At 32.8% G+C, this 18,353-nt stretch overlaps 1 protein-coding gene across 1 annotated transcript; it reads right to left on the bottom strand.

Moving 5' to 3' along the window:
- Positions 1-426: 426 nt before the first annotated feature.
- LOC127705790 (uncharacterized) lies at positions 427-17,870 on the bottom strand. Its single transcript, XM_052210139.1, has 15 exons — positions 17,678-17,870; positions 16,690-16,857; positions 15,639-15,701; positions 14,584-14,849; positions 13,031-13,117; positions 11,893-12,285; positions 11,278-11,427; positions 10,593-10,799; positions 9,058-9,266; positions 6,889-7,258; positions 5,802-5,951; positions 5,310-5,496; positions 3,575-3,759; positions 1,165-1,410; positions 427-483 (listed from the first exon to the last, which is right to left on the bottom strand). Exons 1-15 carry the CDS (start codon positions 17,850-17,852, stop codon positions 427-429), a joined length of 2,913 nt encoding a protein of 970 aa, XP_052066099.1. The 5' UTR covers positions 17,853-17,870.
- Between the last annotated feature and the right edge of the window lie 483 nt (positions 17,871-18,353).

Genomic DNA, 18,353 nt, shown 5'->3' with positions numbered 1-18,353 from the left:
AAAATTGAATTTCAATCTAACAGTTATGTTATTGCATGATAAGCAGGAGTTTTTCTTAGAATACAACATAATGACAGGTAAAATATATCATGTTCTTCCATACATTTTCAATAGAAAAAGGAAATTGTCCATGGAATGTATTTTGAAAGGTTATTTTCCGATGTCAAATTTAAAGACGAAGTTCAACAGTAAAAATGTTAAGAACACCACTTTCACATTTTCTTTTTTGTTCGCCGGCAAACACGTTTAACCCCGCGTCATTCTGTATGTGCCATGTCCTAAGTAAGAAGCCGTAGTTTAGACGTTGTCGTTTGTTTATGTGTATATTTTCTTTTTCATTTCGGGCCCTTTTGTAACTTGCCTTGCGGTGTAGTTTTGTTCAGTGTTCACTGTTAACGATTAATGTATTTTTTAAATATAATACCATCATTTTTTTAAGTGCTTACCATATTCTGTTTCTGTTGTAAAACCCAAACATGAATCCTTAAAGGAAACAAATAAACAATCATTAAATATTTCTATAAAATAGAATACGAAGTATTGTCCGTCATTTTTTTTTTACCTGACAGACTAAATGATTTACCTTCGCCGTATCTATAAATGATTTGGTATTGAAATATTATACCATAGTGCAGGTAAATTTTGAAAAACGCTTTGGACTCACGCAATTTATCAAGTATTTTCATTCACCGGCTTTAGGTCGATAGTCCTAAGGGTATCATCTGCTAGGCAAAATTTTCAACAGATTTTTCTAAAAACTCCCGGTTATAAAATTGAGAAATTTAAAATCGCGTAGGTTTTTACTTCGTCAAGTAATGTATATCCTAGCTGAATTTGGCTATTCTTTTATGTTCCTTTTATTCAACAGTTTCTACCTCTTACTTTATTTGTTTTTAGACATTGCTAGCTTTAAAATATTTGTGGTTGAGCGTTCCCGTTGAAGATACAAAAAGAAAAGCTATTTAAAATTAATTTCTTCGTGTTCATTTTAACACGGGTTGACATTATATGCGTCAACATCTTTTCAACATGAAAGGGACCAGACTCAATACTATACCCTTTATGATCCCATATAATAAACTGCTACATAATGTATTATTTAAACGAAGCAACATTGACACAGATTTCAAAATAAGGGAATACAGAATAAGAAGGAAAACTTACTAATTCAGTACAAGTAACTGACGTCGAGTTACAATTGAAACAATCGTCGTCGTATATGATGATAGAAACAGTGTCACCATAGTTAGTCTGATCAAATGACAGGGAAATGTCGTATCCCTCAGGTCTGTTGTCTGTTGACCGTCTCTTTCTGGAGTTTGGAAAATCACACGATATCAAGTTTTCATATGAGTAAACAGCTGATACAATTGCCTCGGTACCGCTCAATTGTTTGCCATTGTCGGTAACCTTTACAAAATAAATATTTTTCTTTTGAAGAAAAAATATTGATCATCATTAAATAGCACAGTTTGCACTTGATAAGTGCAACTGAAAGTTTAAATCGAGAGAACACTGTTTCTTGTCAGTTGTCAGTTTTAATCCACTATATGAATAAAGGCAACAGTAGTATACTGCTGTTCGAAAGTCATAAATCGATTGAGAGAAAACAAATCCGGGTTACAAACTAAAACTGAGGGAAAAACATCAAATATAAGAGGAAAACAACGAAACAACAGAAACACTAAAATGCAACAAAAAAACCAAACGACAATTAATGCAACACACTCAGAAACGAACTATAAGATAACAATTGCCATTTTCCTGACTTGGTACAGGACATTTTAAGAAAAAATGGTGGATTGAACCTAGTTTTGTGACTAGCCAAACCTCCAGCTTTATATATATAAGTGACCATTAAAAACAATATTTTGTAGGTTTTTTTGTTGTTCTTTATATTTGTTTCAACAACACTTTTCTTTTAGATGACCAGTATTTATTGTGGTTTTATTGTGAAATTTTCAATTCTGTAACACGACAACATTCACGACCAATTTAAGTCTTACTAGACAGCGGTGCTTGAAGTCTAATTGAAATGTTTAGGATGAAACACACTGTGAAAGCTTGGGTTCGTGTTTTTCAAACTGTTTTTGTACACTGATGCATTATGTTGATAGTTTTTATTAGTTTGTCAGTTCTTCTTCCAAAGAATTTTGAATGTCCAGTTAGTAGCTTCTGTCTCCTAGAACGGAGGAACTAACTCAGAGAAGAAGAAGACAACATAGAACACTGAAGATTAAAACATTTCTCAGTGGTTCTAGTTTACCTAGAGAAGAAAAAAACAATCTAATGATGAAAGACATTTTTCAAATTTGTTAAATTTCTTGTTTTTTTCATTTTGAGTGGTGCAAGTTTGATAAAATGATGCAAGTTGCAATAATTAGTGACAGTGTTTAAGTGGTACGAATTGGCCGTGGGACGAGTTGTCATCAATTCAAGAAAAACTAAATTATTCTCGCTTTCCGACAAAACGTAGACGGTAATGAACCTGCTACAGAACTTTGATTGGAGATTAATTAATTAATCTACGCTAATTAAAGCAATTACTATATGAAGAACATTACATACATTAACTATTTATTATTATATAATACTTCAGACGTTCGTCGGCTCGGAGACAAACTGGCTTAATCATGAATCACAAACTGGTTGAGTATTACGTTATGTGTGTCTCTCATCTTACTAACGAGATATTTTCACGGTCTTTGGATTTCAGAATGTTCGTATGATCTGTACATGGTCCATGCGAGATATCGATTTATGTCGTTCCGGTTAACTTTTGCAAGTATTTAATTCTCTGAATAAATATGAATAATGTAATATCAAGTTTTAAAAAATGTAAAACAATATTCATCAACAAATATATAAACGTATACAAAGTTTCTGTTAATGTTGTCGAAAGTTCACTTTTTATATCGTAATAGATACTTAAAGAGAAACATCTTAAAACGTTTTTGAATAACACTGTCTTGATCGATTACTATAAGGAATCATATATTAGTTAAAAAGTTAATTTTACGATGTGCAAGAAATCTACTTACTATAAAAGAGGGACGAAAGATACCAGAGGGACAGTCAAACTCATAGACCGAAAACAAACTGACAACGCCATGGCCAAAAATAAAAAGACAAACAGACAAATAATTGTACAGAGACACAACATAGAAAACTAAAGACTAAGCAACACGAACCCCACCAAAAACTGGGGGTGATCTCAGGTGCTCCGGAAGGGTAAGCAGATCCTGCTCCACATGTGGCACCCGTCGTGTTGCTTATGTTATTACAAATCCGGTAAATATTCTAATTCGGTAGGTCATATTCGTGAAAAGGGAAGGGTATTGTAGTTACGACATAAGGAACATATCCGATATCATCTGTGAAACGGTTATTCCATAACGGTCAACCAACTCGTGATGGCGTCCGTAAAATTTACGAAGGGATGATTTCAACTTCACCATTTGGAACTCTTGGTTTAATAGCTAAAATGTTCTAATTTACAATACATATTTGAAGCATGAAATATTCATATATTAGTTTAAAAATTAATATTACGATGTGCAAGAAAGCTACTTACGATAAAATGTTCTAATTTACAATACATATTTGAAGCATGAAATTCACCAAATATATTTGTCTTTTGACAGTTTCTTTGCTTGGTTCCACAAAGTCCTTCATCGGGAACAGATATTTCTTTTGGGGCGTCAGCCAGTGTCATAGAACAATCAGATCCAATGTAACCATTATTACAGACACATTCACCTAAAACATAGTGCTATATGTTTACATATTTAAAACTGTGATTTAACTCATCATAAAATTGAAGATGAAAATGGGGAATGTGTCAAAGAGACAACAACCCGACCAAATAGCACTCAAGAGCCGATCAGCTGGGCACAGCTTGATACGACCGCAGAGGTTGAACCCTGAACAGTTGGGGCAAGTATGGACTCATCAGAGACGCTGGAGACGAGTTAATCAATTAATACGCAAAGATATGCCGACTTCCATGTTTTTCATCGGGAAATCCAGAAGTGCATTAGCAGTGAAACGGTAAAAATAACATTCTCATCATTTTACTTAGATCGATAATTGCTTTTTTTAGACAAGTTAAAGAGGGCTTCAAAATACAAAGTAAAGACAAATGGAAGAACAAATAAAGATTACTAGTGATATCCTTTTCTCATTTTAAAGCAGTACTTTGAACAAATGTACGATATGGACCAAATAGTTCAATTTAAATATGCAACTTCAAGTATAAACCATATGAAACTGTATTGTTCATATATGATGTATGCTGAATTTTCCCTTACTTGAAAGCATTTGCGCAAAATGTTCCAAACATTAAACATCTTCCCCATAAGCCAAAACCGAAACCAAAGATAGTGGATCGAGTTTGAATTTAGTTTTGTTAATGTGTTATTTAATTTTTATAACATCAATCCGTATATTCATTTACATTTTTCTCAGGCTTGTATTAGCACAAGCATTACATATATAATATCATTCCATATAAAATATCATTCCATATAAAATCTATTTAAACAGTGACGATTATTATTTCAACCCTTTACTGACCACGTTTCAAGTTATGTGCAATTCAATATGTTAGTATAACTTTGTTTATCATGCACATTAATGTGTAGACGAAACAGTGCTGCAAACAGTTTTACAGTTAGTGCAAAATCGATGTTTGTTTTCTAAATTTTCGTTCTTCAAATTGGATTTCTACATTTACTCATCTGTTTAAGTCTTTTTGTTGGCGATTTTTGCGTTATCATTGCAGCGTCATAGACAGTAACTATCTTGAAGTGTATGACATAACAATGATGTGTAGCTGAATCTGGATATCCTGCATGACCTAATAGGACACTGATGGTCACCTTCGTTATTTGTTTTATTGGGGGGGGGCGGTGTCTTGTTAACCCGTTTGATTTTTTTAGTGTTTTGTTATTAATATGTATTCTTTTCTTTTTGTCCATGATTTATTCTCAGTTTATTTGTATTTTTTTTTATTCCATGTAAGAAACTTCGCCCTCTATTTTTAAAAAGAAAGCAATCCTGGAAAAGTTATCATTTGACAATACACATTTTACGCTTTTTTCAAAGTAATTAAATAAAACACAGGAAAATTCAACGTAAATATGTCTCTTTTCAACACTCACCCTTTTTATGTTTTCTTGCGTTCATCAGAAAAACCAAATTTACTTTATTGTCGTGCTAAAGATTCAATACATGAGATCTTCTCAATTCTCACTTGTTAGTCTAAGAATAGATTTGTTTCAAACAAAAATTGTCAGTATTCAACCTACTTTTATTACAGACACCATTGTTACTACATCTGTTAGGACACATGAGATCAAGAATTGTTTCCATAACAGCAACACCATTGTTTCCAGAGGAATTACTGAACAGAGATTCGTTTCGTGATATTTCAAATTTGCATGCATCTTCCATCAACCAGATCATGTATGGTATGTAATCTGAACTCCCTGAAATCTGTTTAAAATAAATCATTGATAGTTACCACTACTTCAAAGTAAAAAATGTATCACAGTTTTATCAACAAATGTATTTGAACATCACAACTTACTATTCACATGAAGCCGTTAAATTAAAAAAACAACATAATATACTTGTGTTTTAAAAATGTATTCGAGGCTGATCTTTGACTTTGAATATTCGTCACTTTTCTTTATACCATTACTAATCATACTATATTCAACACATCCTACATAAGTAAGTTATATTCGGGAAATTGTTTGAACATGATAAACAAAATTTTAAAATTTCTTAATTCTAACCTTGATATCTTCGATACATAGGCCTATGTATAAGGTCTTATCAATGTTAGCGTATTTCTGACAAAGTTCCAGAGCAGCCATTTCTGAAATACCTATTTCACATCTTTCCCTTGCAGAATCTTCGTTCCATCCATTCTTCCAATCAGGGTCCTTAAAAACAATATCATACGATAAGATGAGAACTTTCTTAAACAACATTCAACCTTAATTCTTCCATTTCTATGAAAAACGGTAACGTTTAAATTTACACATTCATAGCCAATAAACAAACAACATAAAATAAAAATAAAATCATTCTGTCTGTGGTATTATGGTCCACATGCGATCATTTCACTTGAAAAATAAACGTATTAAAGCTTTGAGTTAATACTAGATTTGATTAACTTTACTGCAAGGGCAAGGTTATCACTGGGACAATTTTTGTATAAATGTCAGAGAACAAAACATAATGTTTTCATTACCATGGTTGCATGTTTTCCAATTTACCTGTTATCCTTATACAGCTGTTCAAACACTAGGAGTTTTGTTCTTCAATATATGTTGTTTACTGACCTGTATTTGTTTTTTATGGTTGTATGGGTTAATGGAAGTGATAATAAATTTTTTTTTTTTTTAGATATTGCTATTTCTGACATCCACTTAAACCGACTGTTGATTTAGTATAGACACGTACAGAAATTTATAGGATCAAACATGTAGATACTCAACCGCATCTTCTCTTTATCTTGAATATTGGTATAAAACACTATAAGTCTAACGATAAAAATTAATCTAAAACTGCTACACTCATCAGCTCGTCAGGAAGCACAACAAAAATTGAACATAGAAAAAGACCGCAAAATACCGATCTTACACTATTCTTGAAGTTATTGAAAAATAGTTCAAAACCAATTTTAACAATAGATGAAATAGTTTTCCCAAACATAGCAAGCTTAAATTACTCGCAATCGGTTTATTAAGTCCACATAAATTACAAATCAGCTTAGGAACGCAAGTTTCTAAAATATTATAATATCTTAAAGCAAACAAGATTGAGGAAAAGTTGACTTGATTCAATCAATCTCTAAAAATGTATTTATACTCTTACAGATGGAATATAATTTGGGTCAAAAGTCTCATGGTATGTCAAAGACGTTTCATCAATCACATCATCACTATCCAATGCATTCCGTTTAACTATTTTTCGTTGATCATTCTCCATATTAGAAGTATCTCTACGCATTCTATGTGTGTGACATTCTTGGTATAACCTATTTGCAATGTTATTTTTCGCAGTTTCGCACTGCACCAATGGCTGAGTAAGATTACAGTGTATATCCGTAAATGTTGAAATATCATCGTTTTGGTCTGCTTCTGCTGCACAAAGACAGTATTCCTTTAGCTGTAAATCATTTGAGGGAAACATTGGAAAAGGAGTGAAAAGGTCTTCTTCACCATAAGCCGAATACCGACCAACCCTGCATTTAATTAAAAAATTCAATGACATCAATATACTATAATCGTTTTATTCTTTAGCTCACGAAACACATTAAAACGGTACGTTCTATCGTATTATTAATCACTGTAATTGGATTCATGCTATTTGTTGATATTGTTTTAAAATTTGGTAGTCAAAATGAAAATAGACTCAAAACAGTCTACAAAATATTGTACAGTGTACAAACGACTGAGCAACATGAGTTACATTAAAATCAGAGTCTGTTCGCAGGTGCCCCGGAAGGATAAGCGAGTGGTTTTCCACTAGAAGAACCCGTATTCCTGCCTTTGACAAGTACACATTCCATGATAAGTGGCATTCGATAATGTCATAATCGAGGAAAACAATAGGATTGTGGCTACAGCAACTAACAAAACCAAATCATGATGGCGTCTATAAATTTTCGAAGGGATGACACTTATCAATATGAACCCTTCCTTCAAAAGCTTCTAAAATATGTCGTATCAACTGAGGTGTATATACGTCATATAGAGGTAATACGCTTCATCATGAATCCATACCAATCATCACATATACCTATACAACACCTATTGCGACTATTGTGTCAAATACACAATCGTGTTGCAGGATCTCAATATTGACGACTTAACTTCAAAAATTCCTTATTGTAGCTATTTCCCAATGCATATATAATTTTGAAAGCCACGTTATTACTGGAGAACTGAGTGAATAAATCAGAGTTTGGACGTATCTATCCCATCGAACTTGAAATAAATTATACAACAGATATAAAAATAAAGTAAACCTCATATCTTCATTTGCATCTCGAAATTGACAATAAGGCTCGGTTGATTACAAAACTTTAAGAAAAAAACACCTTTTAAATTGTAAACTTTCTCGATATCGACACAGATTGACGACTTCAAACTGTAATCTATGAAAATTGTGATATTTTCTATTTTCAAATTGCCAACTTACTATTCCGAAGCAGTAACATACGATTTGTCCGTCGTGGGGTTTGTAAGGTTTCTGTCAAAGTCTGCATACAAGCCTATAGACAATTCCTTCTTTGTTGAACTTTTGAAATCCACAAAAATTTATAATAATGAATCCAATTTATCACATTTGACACATTACTCTAGTGCGTGTTCACACTATACGGTCTTCATTAGCAGGGGTATGTATGCTCTTCACACAAAACTGCTCCAACAGAGTTATAAAAAAGAAACAACTGAAGTCGACCCTGCATAAGCTTTACGGTCACCATCACGTAGTGGTTGACCGATATGATTGTGTCCTATTTCCAAATGTGACATTTGTTGTGAGTGTACTGGCATGGCGGAGGATAAATACATAGCAAGAGACGATTATCCTGTATGAGCACCCGGTCTCTCTACTTTTGCAGTTTCTGATTCCTTAAGTTGTTGTTTTTATCTGGATCTGTACGAGGAAGAGATTCATATTGTAACAGATAAGATATATTTTAGTATCCGCATATGATTCAAACCGCCCAAGAAAATGCAGTTTCTCAACTCTGACGCCCGCCTTTGTTTGCTGATAAAATAGATGTTAATGATTGGGAAAGAAATTCCATAGAGCATAATACTGGTAGGTAAAAACTGTTATTCCTTTAATTGGCATTTCGGTGACACGCGCACGATAATTTAAAATTACAAAGGTGTTTTACTTTACCTGTTGTTGACTTTTGACACATATATTGTACACTAGCAATTGACTGACGAGACAAATCTTAAAATAAAGAATCTTGAAACAGATATTTATCAAAATTATTGTTTTCTTAATTGAATGTATTTATACCTCCATGATCTAGCAAAATCATACACAGACGATGTAGCAAAACTGGAACTTCTTGGAATAAAGTCGTCTGATGTATCTTTTGTTTTACTAACAAAACCACATAGCCCTTCAGTTTGCTCAATATCTAATGTAGATGGTTTTATAGCAATTCCTGGTATCCATCCCCCAGAGACAGTAAAACTTATTTCTGTGCCGATTGGAAGCGTCACCTGTAGTAGGTTAAAACAACTGTTTAATTTTTAATATTATTTGGCATTTAATGACTAATATTTCTAACACATGGACAGCACGTGTCTACTTATAATTATTTAGGCACCAAGTTGCATTGTTAGCCATCAGTACTGCCATGTGTCCCGCCAGATCAAGAGTAAAAGAGTAACGCTAAATTGAGTCTTCTAAATATTTTTAAAAACTCAGCTTGTATTTACAGACAAGACTTTCTTAAATTAGTCAATCAGATCGAAATTGCCTCTGGTGGCCATGTTGGTTTTTTTTAAATCGAAACCAAATAAGTATTTTGTTTTGGAAAAATTACCGTGCATAAATTTTTCCTACCAAATTTATATCAAACAGGCCTTGTAGTTTCCAATCAAAATATGCAATTGTTCAGGCCTAGTAGTTTCCAATCAAAATATGCAATTGTTCTTCGGTAGAGTTCACTGAAAATTTTGGATTCTTTCATCGCTTAAAATTTTTAAGGTTTGTAAAGGGTCTCCAAATCATCAATCTTAAAACGATTCAAAATATTTCGTCTTCTAGTTATAGAAAAGACAAACTTTGCCAATCAGAATCAAAGGTATCATCGGGCGCCACTATTTTCGTTAAATCTAACATACCTGTTGAGTATTTGAAGATAATTTTTCGTATATACTTTGGTCAATTTTGATTAAAATTGACCATACGGTTCCAGAGGAAAAGATTCAAATATGTTTGTAAATGAACGGTGGTCAACGAACGACGGCCACGGACACTGACGCTGACAAACACCATACGACGGCAAAACATTATAAATGGTCTTTCTCGCAAGATGAGTTTATAATGACAAATATATATTTTCACAACTACAAAGTTCACAAAATTAGAAGATGCTCACGTAGAAATCAAGTATCATGGTTTTTAAAAGACGAAGAAAATAATGGTCAAAAGATAAAAAAAAACAATCACCGGTCCAGAAAATCCTTCACACAAAACTTAAAGACTCGGCATAAACCATACAAAGACCAACATTTTAAGATGAAATAACACGTAAAAGATAAAAAGACTAGGAAGTAAAAATCTAGTCTAAATGTTTGCATGTCAGGACAAACGCTCATGCCAAAAGATAAAATGAAATATAAAAGGCCCTGATCAATGTAATGAGAAGATTTAGGGAGAAAGCATCATAGCAAAGGACTTGATTCTTCGATACTGTTATTTTGATGTTTTAGTAGTTTGTATTTTAACAGCAAACTGATTATTAGACATAAACAATACAATGCTCCTTTGTTTATATGATGTTGTTTCCTTCTTCAGCTTTTCAACAAATCCAAACAAACCTTGTAACCTCGGTTTAATTTCTGTATGGTCATATGTTCATTGTTACATGCAGCATAGGAAATGTATGGATGATGTCTCCTGAGACTGTAGAACACAGTTGATATTATGTCACATGTTCTAACAACAAACAGGGAATCATGACTTCGTATAGCTATTCCGCAGTTACACGTTCCTCTCCACCAGCAGCGTGTTGACAATGTATGAACCTGAAGTATAATAACTAACAACTAGCTTTAATTAGATGATATGCATTGAGTTATTACGAAATAAAAAAATGAACGAATATAGTTTTCATTGAAAATTTAATAAAATAAGCTGTGATTTGCCTGTTTGTAACACGTGTTGCAAGTGGACCATACGTCCACTGAAAACCTCATATGCCAAATGGCATTTAGTTAACACTCTCATCAATAGATAATATATTAGTGATATGGGTATTTTTCCGAGTACATACATTTTGTATTAGATAAGATTCACCTACCGCATAAAGCAGAAACCAGTAAGTCTTCAGTGTCGTCATCAAAACAAAGACGTCTCCGTTTTGAGGTCAAAGATTCTTATACTGTCGTAACCTAACCTCTGGAGGAGGAATTGAAATTGTTTTTGTTGTTGTGCTTCCTAGCTGACGTTTAACAAATATTATTATCGCAAATAAACAACATTTATCTGAATAGTGATACATACCCAGTATGGATATCGCTTGTTCCTATATAGAACATGTTCTCCGCATCCATGATAGGTAAAATATTTACCATCAGCTGTCACATATCGTGGATCATTCCATGTACCGCAATACCGTCCTGTAACTTCCGAGTCTTTGTCCGAAACGATCACCTTAAACAAAAGCATATTTCGGACTTATTAGAAATATCTCCATCATAATTTTTTCAAAGTGATAAAGTGTTAGCGAAACTGTTTTCCTCGCAATTCAGTCGCGGTAATTTTTTTTTCACGAATAACATCCAAATACATTTCATGCATCAAATTACATTTTATCTAAGATATTAAATCTTTAGGTATATTAGATTTTATGTCCGTTAATCGTTAAAAGGTTGTCTCCAATCATAGACTTGGAGGTCTTGTAGACAAGAAATAATGTATAATCATTGATGATCATGACTGCAGATACACATCCAGTTCTTATTCTAAACATTTTTATTAGCAATGCATGATTCAAACTAATTCATGAGGTTCAAAGCTTAAAATAAAAAAAAAATATGTTTATTAAGAAATCAAATATAATAACAATGGTGACTACTTGGTGTTTCTGCGCTTATAATCTAATATTATTTTATTTACCTGTATTTCTGGTATATTGACTGTATCCCAAACTCCGGACAGATCGGTGGCACTTTTACTCTCTGTTATTAGCCGAATATAACTCTTCCTGTTGTCTGAATTGTAGTAATTGTCAATGTATCCTTTGACTGTCAAGTTCACAGGCAACATCCAGTTTGTAGTAGAAAATGATACCCCACAGTCTTGTGTTTCAAAAACTGTTGAACCTTTTCTAATGCTATTTACACATTTGTCTGATGGATTATCCTGATACTCTGGTTGTGCTATTTTCAAAGTTTCAACACAAAGAGATGTTATGATATCTGCTGACCCAAAGCATCCTATAGGAACAGATGATGTTAATCTGACTGATATTTCATCTCCTTCTGCCACTTCATACACAGTAAATTCAGGCTGAAAGAATATGTGCATGCTATCGGTCATTTTATTTATTTCTTATTCAAGTTAACGTTCATACTTTTAAGGATTATATCAAATCATATATTTGTCATATTTTTTTCACTTTTGATCCTGTATAAAGTCTATTTACAATTAAGTCTTTTAAAAAGTATGTTTTGTCACATTTTAGAACTGTATACCAAGTTCAGGAAAGCTAAAGACGTTAAGAGTGGAACGCTTAATTTATCGTTATGTATTTGAAACTAGCTGCAAAATTGTCGTTTTCAAATTAACCAAGTATTTGCTTTTGTCATAGTTGTTGTCTAAAGTTGTACTGCATTTTGAATTTTTAGTCAGATCTTATTAAACTATCACGAACGTCGGCAATGATTAAAGTGATTATAATGCTACAATGTGGAAAACACATTTTCACTGAAACTTTTAAAAATAACAAACATGTGAAAATAAACACATTGATAGGAGCTTAAAATAAAACCAATGTAGCTATTTATTAACAAAATACAAGTTTCAGAAAGGAAAAAAAGACTTTCCTGAAAAAAACTTAAACGCGGTTATAAAGATGCAAAAATTCGGACGGTGAGACTCGTATGCTTTTTTCTAAAAAAAAAAACCACTATGTTTTCGTTTTCGTTTAAAATAAATCGCATTTTGCGTTACAACATATCCCAAGATCAGAGTCGTTTATTATGCAGTTTTAAAATGTGAACCATAGACCTCCCTAGGTAATAACATAATATACCTTTACACCAGCTTCAAAATCTAAACTACCAAAAGTTGGCCCAGGGACAGAGTCAACATCTAACCTTACACGAAGACTGCATCTGACCTAGATAAATACATAAAACCCATTGTCAATGTTTATGTAAAGAGATACGTATCATCAAATTTTATTTCGTGTTTTACATAAATGTTTAATGTTCCTTTTGCAAAGAACGGTATATGTTTATTTTTACAAATGTTTTCAAGCTTATACACAGAGAATCTAATACTTATAAAGAAATAGTCCATGGCGTCAGTACCTTTTTGGAGTTGTTAAGACGAGCTGCATGTATTTTTTACGACGTAAAATTTTCACTTCGAGCAATAGCGAGGTATAACAATATATATAAAGAAACTAAAGTTTTTAACTCCCTCAGGCAAAGTTGACCTTAGATGGATTTGGCTATTTTTTTAGGTTTTTTTTATTTGTCATATAGCTCTTCAATTGTTTCGATTCTTGGCTTTCAAATATTCGGCTTTGGGCGTTCCTGATGAAGATAAATCCAGAAAAGCGCTTCGGACGCATGAAATTATTTAACGTGCTGTTTTCATTTTTTACAGCACTGGCCATGGGTCGATACTTCTGCTGGTGGACTATCAGTCCCCGAGGGTATCATCAGCTTAGTAGTCAGTACTTTGGTACCGACATGATTTATAACAAACCTTTCTTAAATTATCAGATTATAAATTTTGAAATTTTAAAGAAACTAAGGTTTCAACTCCCTCAGGCAAAGTTGACCTTAGATGGATTTGGCTAGTTTTAGTCATATAGCTCTTTAACTGTTTCGGTTCTTATACATTCTCGGATTTCAAGTATTCGGCTTTGAGCGTTCCTGATAAAGGTAAATCCAGAAAAGCGCTTTGGACGCATGAAATAATTTAACGTGTTGTTTTCATTTTTTAATATGGCAATTACGCATTTTCGGTGTTAAAAGTTTTTAATAACCGGTAGAAACAAACAGTGTATTGACTTCATTGCTGACAAAAGTGTATACAAGGGCAGAGTAAACAAGTATCTTCTTGATATACTGTTTAAGTTAAAACATCAACCATACTGAATAGAATAGAAAAACTGTGTGGCAAAAAAAAAACGTTTCTTGCAATGAATATGAATAAAGGGTGATTTCGTCAATAAGGCAGCAACAATATGACGAAGAATAACCAAACGTTATCTTTACGGCAACATATTGCCTTCATGAGTCTATACAATATATGTCAGGATCTAAATCGTTCCGAGTCTTAAATGTTGTTAGTAAATTAAAAAGAAACCATCCAAGATCTGCAATAAACACAGTTTCTGAAAATAACAAAAAACAATTGATCAAATAATCGAAAGGACTATAAAGTAAAAACAAACCCGGAACTAGACCTTTGCATGAGGCAGATACATTACTGAATTGAAAATGATTTCGAAATTATATAACAGTGAATCTAAATTTTAAAAAATATTCGTATTTTTATGCCAGTACAGAAGAACAGGCTCCTTTCATAAACCATTGAAACCTCAAAGTAATAAAATACCTTCGCACTTACCATCATGTTCATTTTGTAGTCATTGATCCAGTCTTTTGGACGGAGCAACGTATCATTTATGCTACTGTAGGAAATTCTTTTGTGGACAATAATTGATTGATTATTAATTAACCAATAGATGTCGTACGCGTAAGATTTTTCGAAAATTGCGTCAAATGCACATCTAAAAACAGGTTCTAGGCTTGGTCCGAATGACGTTTGATGTATTGTTACTTCGGTAAGTTCAGCTCGAACAACTGGAGAAAATATTTCTTTAGGGACATCACCTGTTTACAAAATCGAACACACATTTTAAATAGTCATTTCACTACTTTACAATACAAAATTTAAAAAAAACCCAGTATCTCAGGTTATGATAATGCGTATTGTGTCGAGATCTAATTTTTTTTTTCGGAATAAAACCGAAAGAAACATTTCATGCATTTACTTAATGAATTGCTTTTCCTTTGAACAGTATTATGAAACCTCATCACGGACATTATCAAAATTATGTAATAATATAATGATCACTAGACCTTTTTCATATTACCGACTTTTGACTCCGGAGTTTATATTTTTTCGACAGGTTACCTACTCTGTGGTAAGACATCCTGGTACTCGGTCAAGTATGAGCAACGTAAAAAAGTAAAATCAAGCTTTTAATCGATACAATTTATGGGGAAAATTAACTGCTTTATATTTTCTAAACACGATAAAATCATCAGAAAACAGAAAACTTTCCCCTCAAATTGCACGGATTATTTGTTTGATTTTTCTTCTTTAGGTTGCTCTTACTTGACCGAGTACCAGGATGTCAAACTACAGAAAAGGTAACCTGTCGAAAAATTATATAATCCGGAGTAAAAAGTCAGTAATATGAAAATAGTCTATTGGAGCATAGGACGCTGTTAATTATTAAGTAAATCTGTATTCTAAGAATATGAATAATTGTGAATTATCTTACTTTTCAAGGGCGTCATTGTGGGCTAACATTGATACCATACACTCTCAAATTGGCTATCTGTGTTGTTTTAAACACCTCTTTTGAATATTTATAAGTTAAACAGAAAACTTACTTGTACACCCAGGAGTAAATCCATTTTCGGAATATTGGCCATCTGGGCATTTTACTTCTTTCCCTATGAATGCATAAATAGTGTTTAAAAGGATGATGTATGAGAATCCGTTTTTCTTTTCAGGTTCATACATGCAACCTGTCACCGAATACAATTCATATTCTGAATTTTGACTCTGAACCACTGTAGCAGTATTGTCTGACCTTACAAGAGAAATGGACGGAGCTTATCGCCTGTTTGTCTTATTCATATTTCTTAATAAGAGTGTTTGATTTTATTATTTCATAGAATATTGTACGTCTTTTTTTTCATTTATTTTTTCTTTGTATTTTCTGTCCTTTTTCGATTATTTTTTGTGTTGCCTAGAACACACCCCTTGTTGTCTACCTATTTCTAAAGTGAATGTTGAATATATTTACCAATTAAAAATAATAATGTCGGTTATTGTAAGTTTTTAAGACCGAATTCTAACAAATAAATCATAAGCATACCCTGTGTCTGTAACGTAACTACCTTAAGGTTAGACATATTACATAAAAATGGATAACAGGACTTGCCATAAATACCTTACAGTACTACATAAGATATCAACCACAAACACCCGACTTCTCCAAATAAGCAGATACAAAGACAAATAAGTCAACAAATAATTCATTGTCCAGATAACCAGATACATAGTACAAACTTAAAATACGGCGATATAAAACCAGTTTTACGTGCGCACAAACCTCCCTTTTTCCTATCTAAATCCTATGTAGTTATAGTCAAGCACATCATTAAAAAACTTACACATCTCGGCTGTCAACAGGATGACCGCATTCTTGAACAAAGAAATAAGAAACAGCACAATTATTGGAACATAGGGCGAAAAAAATCCCTACGAAAGGATGCTAGCTTATGCGTATACAGCTGTCTATTAGATACTGCCGCTACAGGGGGGAAACAGAAAAAGCATTCCTGATTTTTCATTATATTTTGAAATTGTCAGTATTTGTGAAAGGCCAGTAGATATCTAAAATCTGACACAATTATATCATCGTGTATTTCTTACCAAAACAATATCCAGAGCTTGATATTTGACTTTCCACTAAATTGTATATTATAAAATTTCCATGACAGTGTTTGATGTCAATGGTCCAACTCGGCTGACATTCCGATGAAATTGTTTGAACACACACAGACTGCGATAATTCTGTAGTATTTGCTGTCGGGAGATCACCTGCGAAATTAATCGATATCTGATCATGATCAGTAAATATGTTCTTTTGTAGTCTCAACAACATCTGATTTGTGTGATTTTATGATTCTTTTAATCGTATCATCATAAACATTCCTTCAATAACCTAAATGTACAACTATATGCGCTTCTTACCCGCGAAAATTATAAAAGAGATATAACTTAAATTTATTGACACTTGGCCAATACCACTGCTGGTGAACTGTCCGCGACATTATCATCAGCACGGTAGTGAGTGTTTCGGTACTGTTTTAGAACCTACTATTGTTAAATATCCCGTTGACAAATTAAGAAAATAAGATTTCAACTTCCTAAGGCAAAGTTGATCTTACTTGAATTTAGTTCATTCATTTTAGGTCCCGTTTGGTTATATAACTCCTACTGTTTCTATGTATTTATACTTTGCTTTCAAATTTTTTGGTGTGGGCGTACTTGGGGATGGTAAATTAAAGAAATGAACTTCGGAAGCACGAAATTTATAAAAATACAGGCTTGGTTAACCGATCACCGAGTCATCATATGCATATCCTCTGGCAAAATGTTTTTTATCAGAATGTATTTTCTATATTCACTGAAACAGCATTTTTATTATAAAAAAATAAAAGATGTTTTGAAGACTGCAGCTCATTTTTTTTCCATTGATGTGAACAGCCTTAAACGTTGTTTAAACTGAATAATATTTATTATCAGGACTGTGTTCATTTGAATATTTTTTTAATTTTAGTTTACATTTTCGACTGTTGGTTATTACTATTTTTCTTGCTTAAACAAAATTATTAAAGTATAAAATTAAAGAACAAACCATTAAGCCATATTGGGAATAAAGTACCACAAGACATTAATCCTGGTGCCTCTGTTGGTATTTCGGTTCCACCTTCATTTACTATTTTATACCACCCTGGTTCTAATCTGTCATCGCTGATAGGTACATCACTGCCGCTGATTTTGTAACCTGTTGCTCGTTTACCTTCAGCCATAATTTTATAATTGTCGCATGGATCTAAAGATTGAATGAACATTACAATTTGATAGAAAGCACAGAGGTTAAGTCATATAAAGGCGAACATGTTTCCTTGGCAAGGTGGTTGTATGTGGCCTCTAGGTATCTATATTTACCTGTTCCCCTAATTAGTTGTTTTTTATAATTGTCTTATATTAACCGGAAGCTTTGTTTTAAACATCATCTTTATAGGAATATGTGCAGGTGATGCGCTTTTATTAAGACTGGGTCGGAAAAAAAACATGTCAGTTGGTAGATCAATTTATGAATATTTCCTCCTCTGGTGCTAGAAAGCAAACTCTTTCCAAACTTTCTTATTATAATGATAGACAGATTATAAACAAAATTTCATTATTTGTGCAAATAAAACGACATGCATGGTCGAAATGGTACCAGATAAATCACTTTTCAACCTTCTACTTTTTGTACCAATATACCGTATTCAGTAGCAATAATGTATGACTTGTATATGTTCATA

This window comes from Mytilus californianus, unplaced genomic scaffold (genome assembly GCF_021869535.1).
Source record: "Mytilus californianus isolate M0D057914Y unplaced genomic scaffold, xbMytCali1.0.p SCAF_6, whole genome shotgun sequence".
Lineage (NCBI taxonomy): Eukaryota > Metazoa > Mollusca > Bivalvia > Mytilida > Mytilidae > Mytilus > Mytilus californianus.
Note: the sequence above shows the minus strand (reverse complement) of the source record. Positions and strands in the feature narration are given on the sequence as shown.

Excerpts from the sequence above, each read along its gene's own strand:
- LOC127705790 (XM_052210139.1), bottom strand. The coding sequence starts at position 17,852 with ATGGCTGAAGGTAAACGAGCAACAGGTTACAAAATCAGCGGCAGTGAT. Across the intron at positions 11,428-11,892 it reads TCAATATACCAGAAATACAG|GTGATCGTTTCGGACAAAGA; the intron begins GTAAATAAAATA and ends CTTTTGTTTAAG. Across the intron at positions 484-1,164 it reads CAGTTACTTGTACTGAATTA|GATTCATGTTTGGGTTTTAC; the intron begins GTAAGTTTTCCT and ends GTTTCCTTTAAG.